At 44.7% G+C, this 19,091-nt stretch overlaps 1 protein-coding gene across 1 annotated transcript in view; it reads left to right on the forward strand.

The window, feature by feature from the left end:
• The window catches only part of CACNA1G (calcium voltage-gated channel subunit alpha1 G), a 294,602-nt gene that overhangs the window by 259,596 nt on the left and 15,915 nt on the right, over positions 1-19,091 (forward strand). The window contains 3 exon segments of the mRNA XM_044297004.1: positions 1,955-2,080; positions 11,064-11,238; positions 14,920-15,053. Of these exon segments, the coding sequence (XP_044152939.1) occupies positions 1,955-2,080; positions 11,064-11,238; positions 14,920-15,053 (435 nt within the window).

The raw sequence follows: 19,091 nt of genomic DNA on the forward strand, positions 1-19,091 counted from the left end.
CTTTGTCTTGTCTATATATATTATTATGGACATACTGTAAATTTTAGTTTGCTTGTTCTGGTGCGGAGGTATGTCTGCTTGTTGTGGATTTGTCCTTAAATTTGATGCTGCTGTACGTCTGCTGGCTTTCACTGTTTTATGTGATTGTGGTGGAGTAGTTATCTGTTTAAGCTGATGGGAGTAATCATATACTTGAATGGACATGGGGTCATTTTCTGTGTTTGTTGAACTTGTAGGGGGGAATTGTCCATTTGTGCAATTATTACTCCAGTAAAATTTATGATGTGGCAATACACATTTAGATTAAGGCTTATGGACACCTTTTAATGCATTTCTTTTATTATTGCATTGTAATTATTTTGGGATAAAAAACAACTATATATTTCCAATAGGTCTTTATTGAAAATTTAAAGTTGTTTGTCTTTTGCAGCCTGCATGCTTCATACATATTCCAAGCTGCTTTGTCTTCTGCGTGGGGGTCTGATAGGTCATGCAATGATTCCTGGGGAAAACTATGTGCATATTAGCTCAATTCCAAGAGAATGTAAGCCGTATCTATAGTGCCACCTACTGGAGATAGCTACTCTTTCACAGGAGTTGCAACAAAACGAAGGATATCAGCCAAATAGCCTTCTCCAAAAGGAAAGAGATCTATCTGCAGATAGCTAGTTTGGTGGTTCTTGCTCCTCATCAGTACAGAGCAGGGTGCTTGCTTTGCTGGGTGAAAGGCCTTTCTCGTATCTCTGTACTGATAAGGGGCAAAATCCCTGATGCATCTTTAATACCCATTGGCATCACAGGGTCAAACATGCCCTGACAACAGATTGCAAACCACAAATCTCCATTAACTTCAGTGGGTACATGGTCCGCATTTTGCAGACATTCTGTCTTTTTGTAAAACAGACTTACAGATGCGGAAAGCACGTGGATGATCCGTGTGCTTTCTGTATCCATTTTTGGCCACAAAATCCAGACCACAAACTCATTGAAGTCAATGGGTCCGCAAAAAATGCATATGAAACACGGATGGTATCTATATTTTGGAGATCTGAAATTTGCAGACTGCAAAATACATATGGTCGTGCGCATGAGGCCTAATATGTATGGTCAGCTTTAGAGATAAAGGGGTTGTCAATGTCTCCCCTTTCCAGCAAGACCTGCTGAGACATCCATACTCACTCATCTGGTCACTGTCCGTATTCTAGCTCTCGGGCTGTCACCACTGAACACCTGGCCCCCGCCAGTCAACTTCCACACTGACTGGGTTATGAGCGCCACAGCAGACAGTGACTGGCCCCATGGGGACCAGGTAAGTATGGGTTTTTCAATGGGTCCTACTGGAAGGGTGGAGGGGCAAATTAAAAAGAAAAAAACAGACAACCCCTTTAAGGTGACCATACACATTAGATGAATGCCAGCCAATTATCCAACATGCCCAATCCTTCGGAAGATGAACCAGACATCTCCTAAATGCTTCTGTAGCTTCTGTGCATTGTCTTTATCGTTAGTATAGGGTTTATTTACACATCGTGGTCAGAAAAAAATACCATAAAAAAACAAAATGTGTGAATATAGCCTAACTGTATATATCACTGTTTAAGCAGTTTCCTATTGTGGTCTCTAAGAGGAACATCAAAAAGTGTCAGTAACTTTAAAGGAACACACATATACATGCTTTATTATATCTGTGTTACATGACCATTTTGCTTGTGACTTACATGGTGATATGTCTGGGATCTACACCAATGTCTTCTGGAGTACCTATATTGCCTTGGGCAGCAAGGATTGGGTTTGATAACCCTTTATTGATGACACGTTGCAGTAAATATAATTGTGTTCATCTCATTCATTAGTCATCCATTTTTTGTGTCATGGGATAAGATGTCTTCAGGCGACACTTAGGTAACATTTTATTTTGTTCTTTTCTTATTCTTGGACATTTTCCCTCATTTAGATTCCTCTAGCGGAGATGGAAGGACTGTCCATGACTTCAGATATTATGTCCGAAAAGTCCTGGTCCTTAGCCCTAACGGACGACTCACTGCCAGATGACATCGTGTTTAGCGTTCTCGAATCAAAAGTATACATATTTATTACTTTCATATTCATACATATACCCAAAATGAATCACAGCTTTCTCATTATCTGCTTCCATTTGTTCTGGACATATATGCCTTCTACAGGCAGGGTCAGACCGGGGTTCCTTTGGCCTACCAGAGGAAATTATTCTCTGGGTCTAACCCCCATTTCATCAATAATGTCTAATAGGATTTGAATCAAAGAAATAAACCCTAGTGGAAGGTGACGGCCTCCAAAGGCAGCTTCAAATGGGAATTTTCTTTTACCCCTGGGGCCCAGTATTGCATCAGAGCCTGGACAATCCTCTGGTGGGCCAGTCCAACCCTGTCTACAGGGATCCCAAAGTGTAAAGGCTATGGACACTGTTGAACTGATTTTTTTATTTTATTGTTCCGTTGCTTCCTAAATGCAAAATTAAGATTTCTAAATAGTCTCAGTTCAAAATTTTTCCACCATTTTGCTTCTGCAGAGTTTGTGACCTAGTTGCTGGGGCTGCTGAATCTGATGTAAACTCCAGAGCACTGCTTCTGTTTCTGACTGCTCTCTCTTCTCCCCTCCCACCCTTTTCTCACTTTTTAGAGACAGTGGCAGGAAGGGGGAGGAGGATGTGTACGGCAGATCAGAATATGGAGAGGGGAGAAAGAATCCAAGGGAAGTATCGTAGACAGGCTGTAGATATATGCAAAGCACACAAGGGCTAGGTATAGGAAGAAGAGTGCAGCCTCCTGAAACACAGATCCAGCATGTATTACTGGGAGGGACACAAACACATGAGAAAAAAAAAAAACTAGGAGCAGGTTGCAAACTGAATATTAGGGGGTCTGAAAATGAAAAAAAGGAAGGCAGATTGCAGACTGAAACTTGGTGCAACTTTTATTTCAGGTAACCAATAATACACTGAACAAATATATATACGCAACACTTTCAGTTTTGCTCCCATTTTGCATGAGCTAAACTCAAAGATCTGAAACATTTTCTACATACGCAAAAGACCCATTACTCTCAAATATTGTTCACAAATCTGTCTAAATCTGTGTTAGTGAGCACTTCTCCTTTGCCAAGATAATCCATCCCACCTCACAGGTGTGACATATCAAGGTGCTGATTAGACACCATGAATATTGCACAGGTGTGCCTTAGACTGCCCACAATAAAAGACCACTCTGAAATGTGCACAGTTTTGCCTTACTGGGGGAGGGGGGGGGGTCAGAAAACCAGTCAGTATCTGGTGTGGCCACCATTTGCCTCACGCAGTGCAACAAATCTCCGTCGCATAGAGTTGATCAGGTTGTTGATTGTGGCCTGTGAAATGTTGGTCCACTCCTCTTCAATAGCTGTGCGAAGTTGCAGAATGTCGGCAGGAACTGGAACACGCTGTCGTATACGCCGATCCAGAGCATCCCAAATATGCTCAATGGGTGACATGTCCAGTGAGTATGTTGGTCATGCAAGAACTGGGATGTTTTCAGCTTCCAGGAATTGTGTACAGATCCTTGCAATATGGGGCCATGCATTATCATGCTGCCTGCAACATGAGGTGATGGTTATGGATGAATGGCACAACAATGGGCCTCAGTATCTCGTCACGGTATCTCTGTGCATTCAAAATGCCATCAATAAAATGCACCTGTGTTTGTTATCCATAACATACGACTGCCCATACCATAACCCCACCGCCACCATGGGCCACTTGATCCACAACGTTGACGTCAGCAAACCACTCACCCACACGACTCCACACACGCTGTCTGCCATCTGCCCTGAACAGTGAAAAGCGGGACTCATCCATGAACAGAACGCCTCTCCAACGTGCCAGACGCCATCGAATGTGAGCATTTGCCCACTCAAGTCGGTTACAACGACAAACTGAAGTCAGGTCCAGACCCCGATGAGGACGACGAGCATGCAGTTGTGAGGCCGGTTGGATGTACTGCCAAATTCTCTGAAACGCCTTTGGAGACGGCTTATGGTAGAGAAATGAACATTCATTGCACAGGCAACAGCTCTGGTAGACATTCCTGCAGTCAGCATGCCAATTGTCCCTCAAACATTGCGACATCTTTGGCGTTGTGCTGTGTGATCAAACTGCACATTTCAGAGTGTCCTTTTATTGTGGGCAGTCTAAGGCACACCTGTGCAATATTCATGTTGTCTAATCAGCACCTTTATATGCCACATCTGTGAGGTGGGATGGATTATCTCGGCAAAGGAGAAGTGCTCACTAGCACAGATTTAGACAGATTTGTGAAGAATATTTGAGAGTAATGGGCCTTTTGTGTATGTAGCAAATGTTTCAGATCTTTGAGTTCAGCTCATGTAAAATGGGAGCAAAATCTAAAGTGTTGCGTTTATATTTTCGTTCAGTGTAGATGTAAATGTCAAAGGTGTCCATAGCCATTGACATCACATACTTTATACATTACAAAGAGTGAAATCTACAGTGAAAAATCAGCAGAAAGAGATAAAATGCAGCAGATTTTCATACTACCATGTAATACACTGCATAGTGTTTGCTTGCAAATTTGGTGGGGAAAAATTTTGAATGATTTTCCAATATACTTTGTGTATAGTAATATGAAGGTGCTAGAGAAGTTATCCAGGAAAATATAAGGTCCATGGCCAATGTGAGACAAAAACAAGTTTCAATATGCTAAGGCTCTGTTCACATGATGGATGTAGTCAGAGGTATATATCGTAAGTGTTCTTATTTTTCAGCACTGCCTTAACTCTCTTGGGCATGGAGTTCACTAGAGCGTCACATGTTGCCACTGTAATCCTCTTCCACTCCTCCATGACAACATCATGGACAGGGGCGGATTGGACATAGACCTTACAGGGAAATTTCCCGATGGGCCGATGCCCAGGGGGCCGCCTAGGCCCTCCTCACGGCTGACCAGTGGAAGTTTCTGGGGATGTATTTTGTGTTGCTGGCAGTATTTTGTGATGGACTGCGATATTTGTCTCTGTTGTGGTGATATATTGTGCCACAATATGGTATTGCTGGCCCTGCCTTCCAACAGTTTGTCTCCAACAAAACGGGGCCACTTTTAGTATTTTTTCCAGGGCCACTTTAAGTTCCCAGTCCGCCCCTGATCGCGGAGCTGGTGGACATTAGAGAACTTGCGCTCCTCCAGCTTCCGTTTGAGGATGCCCCACAGATGCTCAATAGCGTTTAGGTCTGAAGACATGCTTGGCCAGTCCAGCACCTTTACCCTCAGTTTCTTTAGCAAGGCAGTGGTCTTCTTGGAGGTGTTTTTGGGGTTGTTATCATGTTGGAATACTGTCCTGTGTCCCAGTTGCCGAAGGGAGGGAATCATGCTCTGATTTAGTATGTCAATCCTAGACACAGGGGCGTAACTACCATAGCGGCAGACCAGGCGACTGCAATGGGGCCCAGGGCAAGAGGGGGCCCAGTCTTAGTTGGGATCATCTCCTCTTCTACTGAAGGTGAAAACTTGGTCAGGTCTCTACCCTCTAAAGGAACAACTTTTAGCAAATGAGGCAGTGGAATAAATGTATTGAAATACCGGATCCGTCTCATGTATTAAAAAACGGAGCCGGTATTATTATTTTTCGCGTTTTGCCGGGACACTTAATGCCGGATCCGGCACTAATACACTTCAATGTAAATTAATGCTGGATCCGGCATTCCGGCAAGTATTCAGTATTTTTGGCCAGAGAGAAAACTGCAGCATGCTGCGGTATTTTCTCCGTCCAAAAAACGTTAGAGGGACTGAACTGATGCATCCTGAACGGAATGCTCTCCGTTCAGAATGCATTAGGATAAAACTGATCAGTTTTTTTCCGGTATTGAGCTCCTGTGACGGAACTCAATATCAGAAAACGAAAACGCTAGCGTGAAAGTACCCTTACTTCTCTATGTACGCCACTGCCTAGACATCAGGGGTACAAGCCTCAATGCATATACTTATCCCACCCAGACACCTTTGGCTCGCTTTTCCAAAACATCCACATTCTCTATAGCAGGGGTAGGCAACCTCCGGCACTCCAGCTGTTGTGAAACTACAACTCCCTCTACTCTTATCAGAATTATCATAGAAATGAATGGAGCATGCTGGTAATAGTACAACAGCTGAAGTGCCGAAGATTGCTGACCCCTTCTCTATAGTAATGCAAACTACCTACTACCTATCCCACCGTCCCCTTTAATACTTCTATTCCCAGTACTATGACTGCGCTGCATCTACAGATTCAGCCATTACTAGACCTGCTGCGCTACCAAGAAGCTAATAGATAGCCACCGACAAAGCAAATGCGGAGCAGTAGCAATAGCAAAACCTGGACTGTAGCGCTGCACATCATCCAGGGTTATATCTAGTTGTATGTCCCTAGAGGTAAAAAATAAATAAATGAATTGCTGTGTCCTAAAGAGGTTAATAGATCGTTCACTTTAACGTCTGCACATGACAGCTTCTGTTCCTTTTTATTTAGCCAGCAGGCGATTCTAGGACACTTTGGGCGCATTACAATAGCTCAGCCGCCATCGCCACTATTTTATATTCTAATGTGATGAGACACTGTTGCGTATATGTATCTGAATGGTTACTGTTGCAGTACAGATAAGAATTACACAATCTGATACTGATTCTGTATAAAGGTAGTTTTGTCCACACCCTATCCACATTTTTTGCATGTTGGATGCAGATCCATTCACTTCATTGGGGGCCACAAAAGATGCAGACAACCGACCGTGTGCTGTCCACATCCGTATGTCCGTTCCAGGGCATCCACAAAAATATAGAACATGTCCAATTCTTGTCCGCATTACTGACAAGGATAGGACTGTTCTATTATGGGGTGTCCCCAAAGCTGAGGACGCTCCCCGGCAGCTGGATTGACTGACAATCTCGCACTCATGCCACTGCTCCGATCTCGGCGTAAGTGCAGAGGCTTTGCTTCAGCTTCCACTACAGCGACTGTTCATGCACCGCTGCCAGGAAGTATAGCAGCACATGCACAGGTGAGGCTGCAGAGCGGAAGTAGAGCCTCTGCATTTGTGCCGCTGCACAGAGCAGAAGTAGAGCCTCTGCATTTGTGCCGCTGCTCAGAGCAGAAGTAGAGCCTCTGCATTTGTGCCACTGCTCAGAGCAGAAGTAGAGCCTCTGCATTTGTGCCGCTGCTCAGAGCAGAAGTAGAGCCTCTGCCTTTTTGCCGGTGCTCAGAGCAGAAGTAGAGCCTCTGCATTTGTGCCGCTGCTCAGAGCAGAAGTAGAGCCTCTGCATTTGTGCCGCTTCTCAGAGCAGAAGTAGGGCCTCTGCATTTGTGCCGCTTCTCAGAGCAGAAGTAGAGCCTCTGTATTTTTGCCGGTGCTCAGAGCAGAAGTAGAGATTGTATAAACTCCTCAACATTGAAATTGCAACACCAAGAAGAACAAGCCATAAGGTTATGCAAATCAAAGAAGTAGCAGGTGTCACAAAGATCTACAATGATGACATTTTCAAGCACCTAGCTCCAATCTGTGGCATGTGAGAGGGGCATTAAAGCCAGATTGAAAGCAAACTTTTTCTAGCCACAAGAAACCTGAAAAATCAGATCAAGTCGTGTGGGACAATTGTGCGATGCCTCCTGTTCATCGACATGCCAATTATCGCCAATTGTCACAAACTGACAGGGACAGAATCCTTGACCTGAGAGACCTTGGTTTAGCAGATCACTACGCGCCTAGGCCAAGATGTCAGCACTGTTCAATGTTGTGAGTCCTGGTGGTTGGGAGAACAAGGACGAACTACGATGACAGCAAGAGGTGCACAGAGGCGAAGTTCTGCACAGACGGATCGTCTGATTAGAAGAATGGCGCTTAGTGATCCATTCTGTACTGCAAGTGAAATTTGGAAGTCAGATCCCAAGCCTATGGCGGCAAACAGTGTCCACAGAAAATGTCTGCACGACATTGGGGTACAAGCCACACATCCAGCTACAGGTCTAAAGTCACTGACCTCACGCCACCATTCTCAAAGGCTATCATGGTGCACAACAAGACGAAAATGGGAGCTGGAATGGCAGTCTAACCTCTTCAATGAGTCCTTCTTTTGCCTCAGATGCAATGATAGCCGGAGATTGGTCTGCAGACCACAAGATCAACGCCATGAAAAAGCCTTCACAAGGGAACATCAGACCAGTCTTACTCCCTATATTGTGGGGTGGCATAATGTACGGTAGCCAGACCCTCTAGCCTCAATTTCAGATACACTAACAGCTTGGCGTTACATTGATTCGGTCGTGGAACCAGTGGTATGGTCATTTCTCCAGGAACCATTATTCAACAGAACAACACCAGGCCACATGTTGCTTGTGCTACTGTGAGCAGCCTGCGTGGTATAAACGTGCTACCATGGCCTCCAGCGTCTCCGGACTGGTCTATCATCGACCACATCTGGGACATCATTGGTTGGCAGTTGCAGATCTAGATGATTTGCGTGGCAGAACATTCATCAGGCAACCATTAATAACCTCATTGATTGCATGCCAAGGCCTGTAAGTGTGTGTATTTTTGCATGTGGGGCGCATACATGGTGCTGAATAAATTGAAATATTTTAAATATTTTGTTTCCATTTTTTATCATTTGCATATCATTATCATGTCTATCGATCCTGTGATTTCCATAATTCCATGACTTTCTTCCCTGTGTTAATGAAATGCTGAAATCTCACTAAACATTCTTTAAAGTGAATTTCCACCTTTTAAAACAATGTCCAACTTTCTAAGTATGAGTTCATAGTGGTCTATGTTTTATGATACAGAGGTCCAAAACCGCTGCCTAGACAATGAATGAAAACATAAAGTTCTGGCTGCCTCATTAGTGTTAATTAGCACCATAGAAACTGGCGCACATGCTTTGCACCACATTGATTATGTATTTTAGATATTTTTTGCGCCTCACTTGACAAGCGGGCATGGTTTAGTGGGAAAGGGGCATGTCTTAAGATGCCTAAGTATATGCCAAATTTGGTGCAAAATATTGGTGAAGAAGAAGCCAACAAATAGGTGGTGTAAACAGGGGTGCACCACCAATGAGGCCGGGTGAGGCGATCACCTCAGGCAGCACCAGGTAGGGGCAAGAGGGGGGCAGCGTAAGGGCCATGGGCAATGTGCGTGTTCATTGTGGCAAAGGGGTTAGGTTAAGAAATTGGCCTTGGGGAGTCGCCGTTTCAGTTTTCTCATCAGGCAGCAGAAAGGCTAGGTGCACCCCTGGGTGTAAAGATAGACAAAAGTGTCTAAAGATGCACCAAATGTAACATTCAGCAAAGGATTAGGAGTTCTGTATCAGAAAAACTAAGCCCCGACAATTAGAAAGAAGAGCTGTCCCTTCCCTGACATGTACATTCCCCATGTGATAATAATTCTGGTGCATTTTTTCACATAACTATGTTTTGCTATCCCTCTATTATTCCTACAAGAAGTTTATGAATAAAATGCCAGCAATCTGCAAGAATCCAGCTGTTTTTTACCAGTAAGGGGTGTGTCCCAGCACCGGCGGACAATCAGTGCTGCCAGTGTCAGACTGTGCAGGGACACTGGTAACATCCAGTTCGACCTTTATTGCAGTGTGATGGCATTTTATTCCAAAATTTTCAGCAGGAATAATAGAAGCATGGCACATCATAGAATCATAAGAGAAGATGCTCTTGAATGGTTATTACATGGGGAATGTTACTAAAACAAGCGTGTCAGGAGAGGGGACAGGTCCTCTTTAAAGGGGTTGTCTATCTTCAGCAAATGGCATTTATCATGTAGAGAAAGTTAAAGGTATTCTGTCATCAGATTTGTGCCCTATAAGCTAAACATATGGCCATGTCGGTGGTAATAACATGAATCCTAAACTGCCCTTATTAAACCTGCTTGTGGCTATATTAGCCCAAAAAACTGGTTTTTATAAGCTGTCACTCACCTACCTAAGGTGCCCAAGGGGTTTTACGTTAATCCAGGGTGCCCGCCCAGACCCCTCGCTGTCTGGTGCCCAGCGCCGCCTTCCTCACCTCAGCACCGCCTCCTCAATCCACCCATCCCTCTGCCAGATCCGGCGCCTGTGCACTAGGCTCGGCCTGATGCACCGCAGACTCCTGGCAGCGGCTTCGTTGAGCGAAGTGCGCATGCGCATCAGGCCGGAGCATGCGCACTTCGCTCAACGAAGCCGCTGCCAGGAGTCCGCTGCGCATAAGGCTGAGCCTAGTGCACAGGCGCCGGATCTGGCAGAGGGACGGGTGGATTGAGGAGGCGGTGCTGAGGTGAGGAAGGCGACGCTGGGCACCAGACGGCGAGGGGTCCGGGCGGGCACCCTGGATTAACGTAAAACCCCTTGGGCACCTTAGGTAGGTGAGTGACAGCTAATAGAGCCACAAGCAGGTTTAATAAGGGCAGTTTAGGATTCATGTTATTAGCACCGACATGGCCATATGTTTAGCTTATAGGGCACAAATCTGATGACAGAATCCCTTTAATACAAGGCACTTACTAATGTATTGTGATTGTCCATGTTGCCTCCTTTGCTGGCTGCATTAATTTTTCCACCACTTTATATACTGCTCGTTTCCAGGGGTTATGACCACCCTGCAATCCAGTAGTGGTGGTCGTGCTTGTACACTATAGGACAAAACTCTGACCTCTCTAGTGACCAAGACAGCAGGAGTTTGCATAAGCCAGCTCTTCTTCCGATAGTGCGCAAGCATAACCACCGCTGCTGGATTGCAGGGTGGTCATAACCCCTGGAAACGAGCAGTATATAATGTGGTGGAAAAATGAATCCAGCCAGCAAAGGAGGCAATATGGACAATCACAATAGATTAGTAAGTGTCTTGTATTAACTTTCTCTACTTGATAAATGCCATTGGCTGAAGTGAGACACCCCCTTTAAGCACAAAATGTTCAACCTAATTTAATGGTACTCAATGGTGTGCAATCAGAATCTACTTAAGTTTCTGCAACTATGCCCATTTTTTTGGATTTTTTTTTTTTTTCGTTTCAGAATGAATATTCCCCAGTACAGAAGTCATCGGCTGCTAAAGAAAGCAATTTGTTAAGTGTGAAAAAGCCGCTGGTTTGCAGGACTCACTCATTGCCAAACGACAGCTACATGTTAAGGACAGAACACGGGTGTGCAGAGTGCCAAGTGAAAAGCAACGTCTATTGCCAGAAGTCAGGTATTATATAGACAATGTCATGTATAAACTAGGTCTAATAAATCACAAGCAGGAGTTATAAAGGTAGTAAATGAGTACAGAACAGTGGCGTACCGTCAGTAGAGGCAGACCACGCAGACGCTATGGGGCCCGATGATTTCTATGTACGCCTCTGGTACAGAAACAAAATTAATTTCGAGATACCATAGCCTGGGGTAAGGCTTGTTTTAAGGTCCAATTCTGCATGAGAGCCAATACATTTTTGGATCATCCGCTTTTCTGGATTATTTGATGTTCTAAGTAGAGTAGTACTTACCCAAACACTTCCAACTATTGTATCTGCTGCTGTCAGGGGCATACATACCATACAGGAAAACCCTGTAGCTACGGGGCCCTGGGAGAGAGGGCCCAAACTTGTTTGAGCCAATAGACTTTGCTAGACAGTGGCGAGAACTTGAGCTGGACTTGAGGAACTGCATTCCAAATTGAGGAATTGGACCATGGTTCATGAAAAGTGAGTGGAGTGGGACACAATCTCCAAACACATACCTTCTATTCTGGCTGGCAAAGCACGGACAACAATAGAGGTCCATTTTGTCTGTTTTTCTACAGGGTCCCCTCTTTTGCCACTCCAAGTTATAATTGATTGATAGCTAGAGAACTATGCAACGGTGCCCAGTATTTCCAGTAATCCAGTGATCTAGAACTCGAAGCCATAAAATTAGGGCAACGTAAAACCATATCAGGGGTAAAAGTACAGAGAATAGAATATAAATGACACTGGCTTCTGGTCTGCGGATTCATAAGAAATAGTGTATTGCAATATGGCTACTTCATACAGACTTAAATGAGATCACCCCCCAGAAAAACGATCTACAGAAAAACAGGGATTCAACTGTACGTCCAACTACATTGATCAGTTGTAACAGTAAAGTCACCTCTCTAATACTGTGTAGGTCGTGCCGTCAAAAAAGATCTAACCCTTTGAGGCATGTTCTTAACAAAACACAGTCTCTGTACTCAATTATGATAGTAAAACAGTCTCTGATATCTTAGTTAATCATACTGTTGGTTCAGGTGCCTCCTGCTTTTTGGTGAACTCCTCTGAAGACATATGCCATCAGTAAGTGTGCTGCTTTTCACACTGACTTGCTTCTCTCTGCGGTCTCTAGTTCTCTGATCCACCTTGATGACCTGAATGACCTGAGGGTGACGCAGTGCACACGCAGGCTCCTCTGCCCTAGAGTACACTACACAAGAACCAGAAAGCTGCCGCTGTCCTCACACTGGGTCCGCACTGTTTGCAGTATCCCACTATTTGGCTACATCTGATTATCTTTGGTGCTCCACACTCTCCTCTGCCCCCTGGTTGATATGCACTAATGCACAACCAGTTTCTCTCATTCCCTTTACCACTGGCTACATGTGTTCTGATACCTTTCTATCATAGCCTGCATTAACTTTTCCAGAAATTTGTGCTACAGTAGTTGGTCTGTGGGATCAGATGGGCAATCCATTGTTCCCTGTGCACGTTCATGAACCTGGGAGGCCTTTGGCCCCATGGCCAGTTCACCCGTTGTTCTTCCTAGTCCATTTTTGATTGGTTATAAATGTTGCATCCCAGCAAGAACACCCCCACAAGACCTGCCGTTTTGGAAGTGCTCCAATCCAGATGCGGAAAGTCGCTCAGATCCTTACACTTTCCCGTTTTCCAACACATTGACTTTGAGAAGTGATTATTCACTTGCCTATTAGATCCCACCCCATGACAAATGCCATTGTAATGAGATGTTCTTCACTTCATCTGTCAGTGGTTTTAAAAGGGTTGTGCCAGCTGGACATTTATAATTTATAGATAGCATATGCCATAAATGTCTGATGGGTGCAGGTCCCACCTCTGGGAATTGTTCCTGTCTCAAGAAAGAGATCCCATTGTTTTCTGCAGTGAATGAAAAGCATGATTAGTTCTCTACAATCACTGTCATGGGACTTTTTGGCTATTTTGGAAGTCCTATAGTGGTGAATGGAGAGAGACATGCATTTGCAGCTCCATTAACGACAGGCCCCACTCTTGAGATAGGAGCAGGTCCCAGATCCGGCTTCATCTGTGCATGCCCCAGAGGGCCGGAGATGGAGATTTCAGAAAGGATTCTGGTGATGTTGGAGCCTCCTTGGGATATCAATCACGTCAAAGTAGACATGACTACAGTCTGGGCTGTGTGGCTATACACGGAGTTGGCACCACCCAGAGGACTAGTGGGAAGCAATCTGCATACAGCACCTGAATGCATAGAGCTTAATTTTTACATTATTCAGTATCCGGCAGTTTTATAGAAATGCATACTTTCAAAGCTATGAATAAGCTGAATAACTTGTTGGTGGTTAAAGGGGTTTTCCATCACTATCCTCAGGATAGGTCATCAATATCGGCTCACGAAGCTTTGACTCTTGGCACCTCTGCTGATCACAATCTCAATGCTGCTACCTCTGCATAGTATACCAAGCACAGCGCCCTACTTTGTGTAATGGTCGTGCTTGGTATTGCAGCTCAGTGCCTTTCACTTGCATAGGACTGATGTGCACGAAGACCTCATGACCAATCGACATGATGTCACAGGCTGAAGAAACGGCTGAAGCACCGCTGCTCCTTCCAACATCTAATTGGTGGGGATGCTGGAAGTTGGACCCCCAGCAAGGTCATCAATTAAACATTGATGACCTATCCTGAGGATAATTCATCAAGTCCTGGCAAATCCCTTTAAGCAGAGTAAAACCAAGTTTCAGCTTTTCTTTAAAGGGGTTTTCCAAAATTCTAATATTGATAACCTACTGTATCCTGAGTACATCAATATCAGATTGACACCTGGCCACAGCTGTTTGAGGAGGCTGCGGCGCTCTGTTGGATAGCGGCTGTGCTTGGTATTGCAGCTCAGTCCTATTCAGTTGAATAAGGCTACTTTCACAATTGCGGCTGTGTTATCCGGCGGGCAGTTCCATCGTCGGAACTGCCTGCCGGATCTGCCAATTTGGATGTGACTGAAAGCATTTGTGAGACGGATCCGGATGCAGATCCGTCTCACAAATGCATTGCAAGAACGGATCCGTCTCTCCGCTTGTCATGCGGAAAGACGGATCCGTCTTGTATTTTTTTTCACATTTTTACCGGTCTGCGCAAGCCGGAAGGACGAATCCGGCATACCAGTATTTTGAATGCCGGCATTCAGGCAAGTCTTCAGTTTTTTTCGCCGGAGATAAAACCGTAGCATGCTGCAGTATTATCTCTGTCCTGAGCAGTCAAAAAGACTGCACTGAAGACATCCTGATGCATCCTGAACGGATTACTCTCCATTCAGAATGCATGGGGATATACCTGATCAGTTCTTTTCCGGTATAGAGCCCCTGTGACGGAACACTCTGCATAGAGCCCCTGTGACGGAACGCTCTGCTGGAAAAGAAAAACGCTAGTGTGAAAGTACCCTTAGACTGATCGGCGCCTAAGCCATGTGATGGACGAATGTGATATCACTGGTCTAGGAAGAGACCGCAGCGCCCACTGGAGCCCTGCCGCCTCTTCAAACAGCTGATCGGTGGTGGTGCCAGGAGTCGGAAAATCCCTTTAAGCAAAAAATACTAATAATAAGGAATAAACCTGAACTCATGTCTAGTAATGTGAATTCTCTGTTTGCTTTGACTTCTGCGCAGGTTCCAGCACTCATGTTGACAGCAGCTGCCTTCTACAAGAAGCTGTGCTAAATGATGTCAAGTCTGAATTAGTGATACCAAAACTCACAGCCCCCCTGCGATCACCATCTACACATAGAATGCTACGAAGACAGGTATGTATAGTGCTTAATGTCCCAAGAGATCACTGGAGGAACACTTTAAAGAGCATCTGTCAGAAGTATCAATCCTATTAAACCAGGGATACTGTCGGGTAGGATTGACCCTGCTGATTCCAACAATACCTTATTTATTCCTCTATGCTGCCCCATTCAGCAAAATTATGTTTCTTGTAATATGCAAATTAGGATCTTGGAGCACCGAGCAGCTAGCTGAAGCCCTCGGAGCACCAGTTGATCAACACCCTGCTGCTGAAGACACTGCCCCTTGACTGACAAGGCTAGACATCTGGCCTGGTCCTGTCATTCTCGTGCCTGTGCCATTGGTTCAAGTATCAGCACAAGTGCAGTGGGTATCTGTGCTGTTTAGAATGCTTGCACCGATACTTGGACCGACAGCACATGTATAAGTGCTAGGCCGGATGTCTAGCCTTGCCAATCGAGAGGGAGTGTCTTCAGCAGCAGGGTGTTGATAAACTGGTGCTCCGAGGGCTTGAGTCAACTCCTTAGTGCTCCAAAAGCCTAACTTGCATATTGCAGAAAGAATAGATTTTTCTTTTGAACAGTGCAACATACTCTAGAGGAATAAATGATGTGTTGTGGTAATCAGTAGGCTCCACCCTACCTGATGTGCCAGGTTTAATAGGGTTCATCCTGCTGACATCTTTTTTTTAAAGGTGTTCTCCAGTAACAACTTATCCCCTAAACATCTAATCTGACAGCACGAGCCCCTCAAATCACGAGAATGGGGACCTCTGTTCCCTTATTTGAATGGAGTGAAGTCCAGCTAGAGCCTAACCCTAACAAAAAATGTAAATGATTAAAGTTTAATATTACTTTTAACAAACACATTGTCCAATAAATGTCCAGGCCTACACCAGACCATCCAGATACATAAGCTTACGGGGATGTTAAAGAGAACCCTAAGTTATAATCCCTAATACTAGGCCCTGAGCCCAGGGGCGGCTCCTAATGGTGGAGGCCCCCTGTCCTCGAACCTAACTAGACACTCCTGATGTGCCCTAGCAGGTAAGGTGATTGAGAGTAAGGATTAAATGTGGTGGGCTGGTGTAGGCGTGGACAAAGAGGATCAATAACACGCAATGCACAGTGTATACAGCCCTGTTGATGCAGGTGATCAGCAGGTACACGGTACAGTAAACTACACTACAATTAAATGAAGACACCAATTGAATGATAATCAATAATGTCACAGATCTAGTCTGTGTAAAGCCCCGACGCGTTTCCCCCACCGTGTGGGATCATCAGGGGGTGGATACATATAAGATAAATATTCAATAAAGATAATAAGGAAAAACCATGTCAGGCGGGTGGAGACCCAAGCAATGTTGGCATCTCTATAATATAGCCGTCTAGCAGGCGGTGTCAAACAACATACATAGTTAAAAAGTGGACCAGATAGTATTCCTGGGAGGTCTAGAGGGGTAGACACAATATCAAAAGTCTTGATAAATCGGGCATGTGCAACTCGCATATGGCCATCAAACATGGATGTCTGTAGAGAAAAAGATAATACACGCTATATATATGCGTTCAAGTGTATACAAGTTAAACACCCACTATTGTGAGATGCCTCCACCAACATCTATCAGATTATAGGAGATCACTCACTAGAGTAAGGCAACATATAGAGCGCATACGTGATCATGGTTGATGCCAAGAGATATAGATGACAGTCTTCTAAATAGTGGTGCTTTAGACAACAGATTGTATTAATGTTGTCCACAGTCTGTTTGACTCACATCCAATATGATGGGATACTAGGAAAATAGTCATAGATGAAATCACAGCGAAATATCTAGTACCCATGTAAAGTAACAACAGATAGACTAATTACCTTTAAAGGTGATCTGGATAGTGTAGTCCGGCCCCTCAAGATCTGGCCGTCCACTAGTTGAAATACACTTAGTGACAAAGGAGTGTATATATGTCAGATACGCCAAAAAGTCATCATCACATGCCTAACTATAGTGAAAATAGGGGTACTTACTTATGATGATGAGTGCCTCAGATCCTAAAGAGCCTCCCAGGGTCCACTGTTTGGTCAACTCCAAATAGCCCTCCATTTATACGGATTCCCTAACTAGACATGCAAAACACCTGTTCAGAGGTGAATCCACTCCTGGTATGTGGTTCGCATGCCTGAACAAGTGACGGCGTGCGTTCCACTGTGGAACGCACGCCGCAGGATATCCGGTTCAGTCGTCCGGATATGACGTCATAAGATCATGCGTTCCAGTGTGGAACGCATAGCGATCTCGGCGTCTACATGACCAGACTGAGCCCTGTATTCCAGAATAGAGCGCAGTGGGCCAAATCGATTACAGGGGCATAAAATCCTACCAATGACATATAGAAACATTGGGTGGAAAGAATGCTTGGCCATACTGTATTATCGATAGTTAAAAGCCACTTTTATAAGCCCATTTTGATGAATGTATAAAGATAGGTAATATAAGAGGAGGCTAAGTAAATAAAAGAAGTGGCTCTCCAGGATAGATTTATAGCAAGGGGGTATCCACAATCGGTACTTAGGGAAGCCTTTAAGCACGCATCAACTTATAAACGTAATGATCTACTAAGTCCTAAAAAGAGGATCATGGATAGCCCTCAACCGTTGAGGATTGTTTCAAACTTTGACACCGCCAATCCGGATGTCAAAGAAATACTCAATAAATATTGGCCTATCCTGAAGATGGACCCCGATCTTTATCAGATCATTACGGAACGTCCATCTGTGTCCTATCGACGGGGCAGGAGTCTCAAAGACAGGTTGGTAGCGAGTCACTTTACACCACCTATCAGGGCAGGTACTTGGCTGGACCGTAGACCAGTAGGCATTTATAAGTGTGGTAGTTGTAAAGCCTGCCCTTTTTTGAATACGGCCAAAACTATTGTAGGATCCACCTCTGGCCAGACGTTTCAGGCACGTGACTTCATCAATTGTAGATCTAGGGGGGTGGTGTATTTGTGCCAATGCACATGCCCTCTAGACTACGTCGGGAAAACTACTAGAAAGTTTAGAAGGCGTATTCTGGAGCACATCAATGATGTCAAAAATAAGGAAATTACTCCGATAGCCATACATGTTAATGACCATCACGGTGGGGATTCAGGATGTCTTCGATTCACGGCACTTGAATTGATACATCCATCGCCACGCGGAGGGGATTGGGACAGGAGGATCCTTCAAAAGGAAAGCGAATGGATCCATAGACTCCGGTCTCAGTCCCCCCTTGGCCTAAATGAAAGATTGACCTTTTCCTGCTTCCTATAACCTGTTTTATCTATTGGCCTTTGGCCTATGCTAGCTATATCCGTACTCTCCTTTCCCTCCCCTCCCCCCTCCCCATGTCCCCTCCCTACCTCTTCTTTTGTCCCTGCAGCATATGGGCTCGGATGGACCTTTGTATCCTTGTGGACTGAGCCGGGTGCGTGAAGTACCCAAACCTTTGCTATCTTAAACGGTGAATAACAAATGTTTCACCGTCGTAATTATCGTCTTTTTATATATCCCATATCTATTACTGCAACAACCCCTTGTCCTCATTATGGCCCTCCATTTAGCTATTTGCCATTTAGATATCTTTTCTATCTATATATACCCCTCTGAGCATTAATCCAGAATAATAAAGCCACTTCTTTTATTTACTTAGCCTCCTCTTATATTACCTATCTTTATACATTCATCAAAATGGGCTTATAAAAGTGGCTTTTAACTATCGATAATACAGTATGGCCAAGCATTCTTTCCACCCAATGTTTCTATATGTCATTGGTAGGATTTTATGCCCCTGTAATCGATTTGGCCCACTGCGCTCTATTCTGGAATACAGGGCTCAGTCTGGTCATGTAGACGCCGAGATCGCTATGCGTTCCACACTGGAACGCATGATCTTATGACGTCATATCCGGACGACTGAACCGGATATCCTGCGGCGTGCGTTCCACAGTGGAACGCACGCCGTCACTTGTTCAGGCATGCGAACCACATACCAGGAGTGGATTCACCTC

The sequence above is a fragment of the Bufo gargarizans genome, chromosome 6, assembly GCF_014858855.1.
Source record: "Bufo gargarizans isolate SCDJY-AF-19 chromosome 6, ASM1485885v1, whole genome shotgun sequence".
NCBI lineage: Eukaryota > Metazoa > Chordata > Amphibia > Anura > Bufonidae > Bufo > Bufo gargarizans.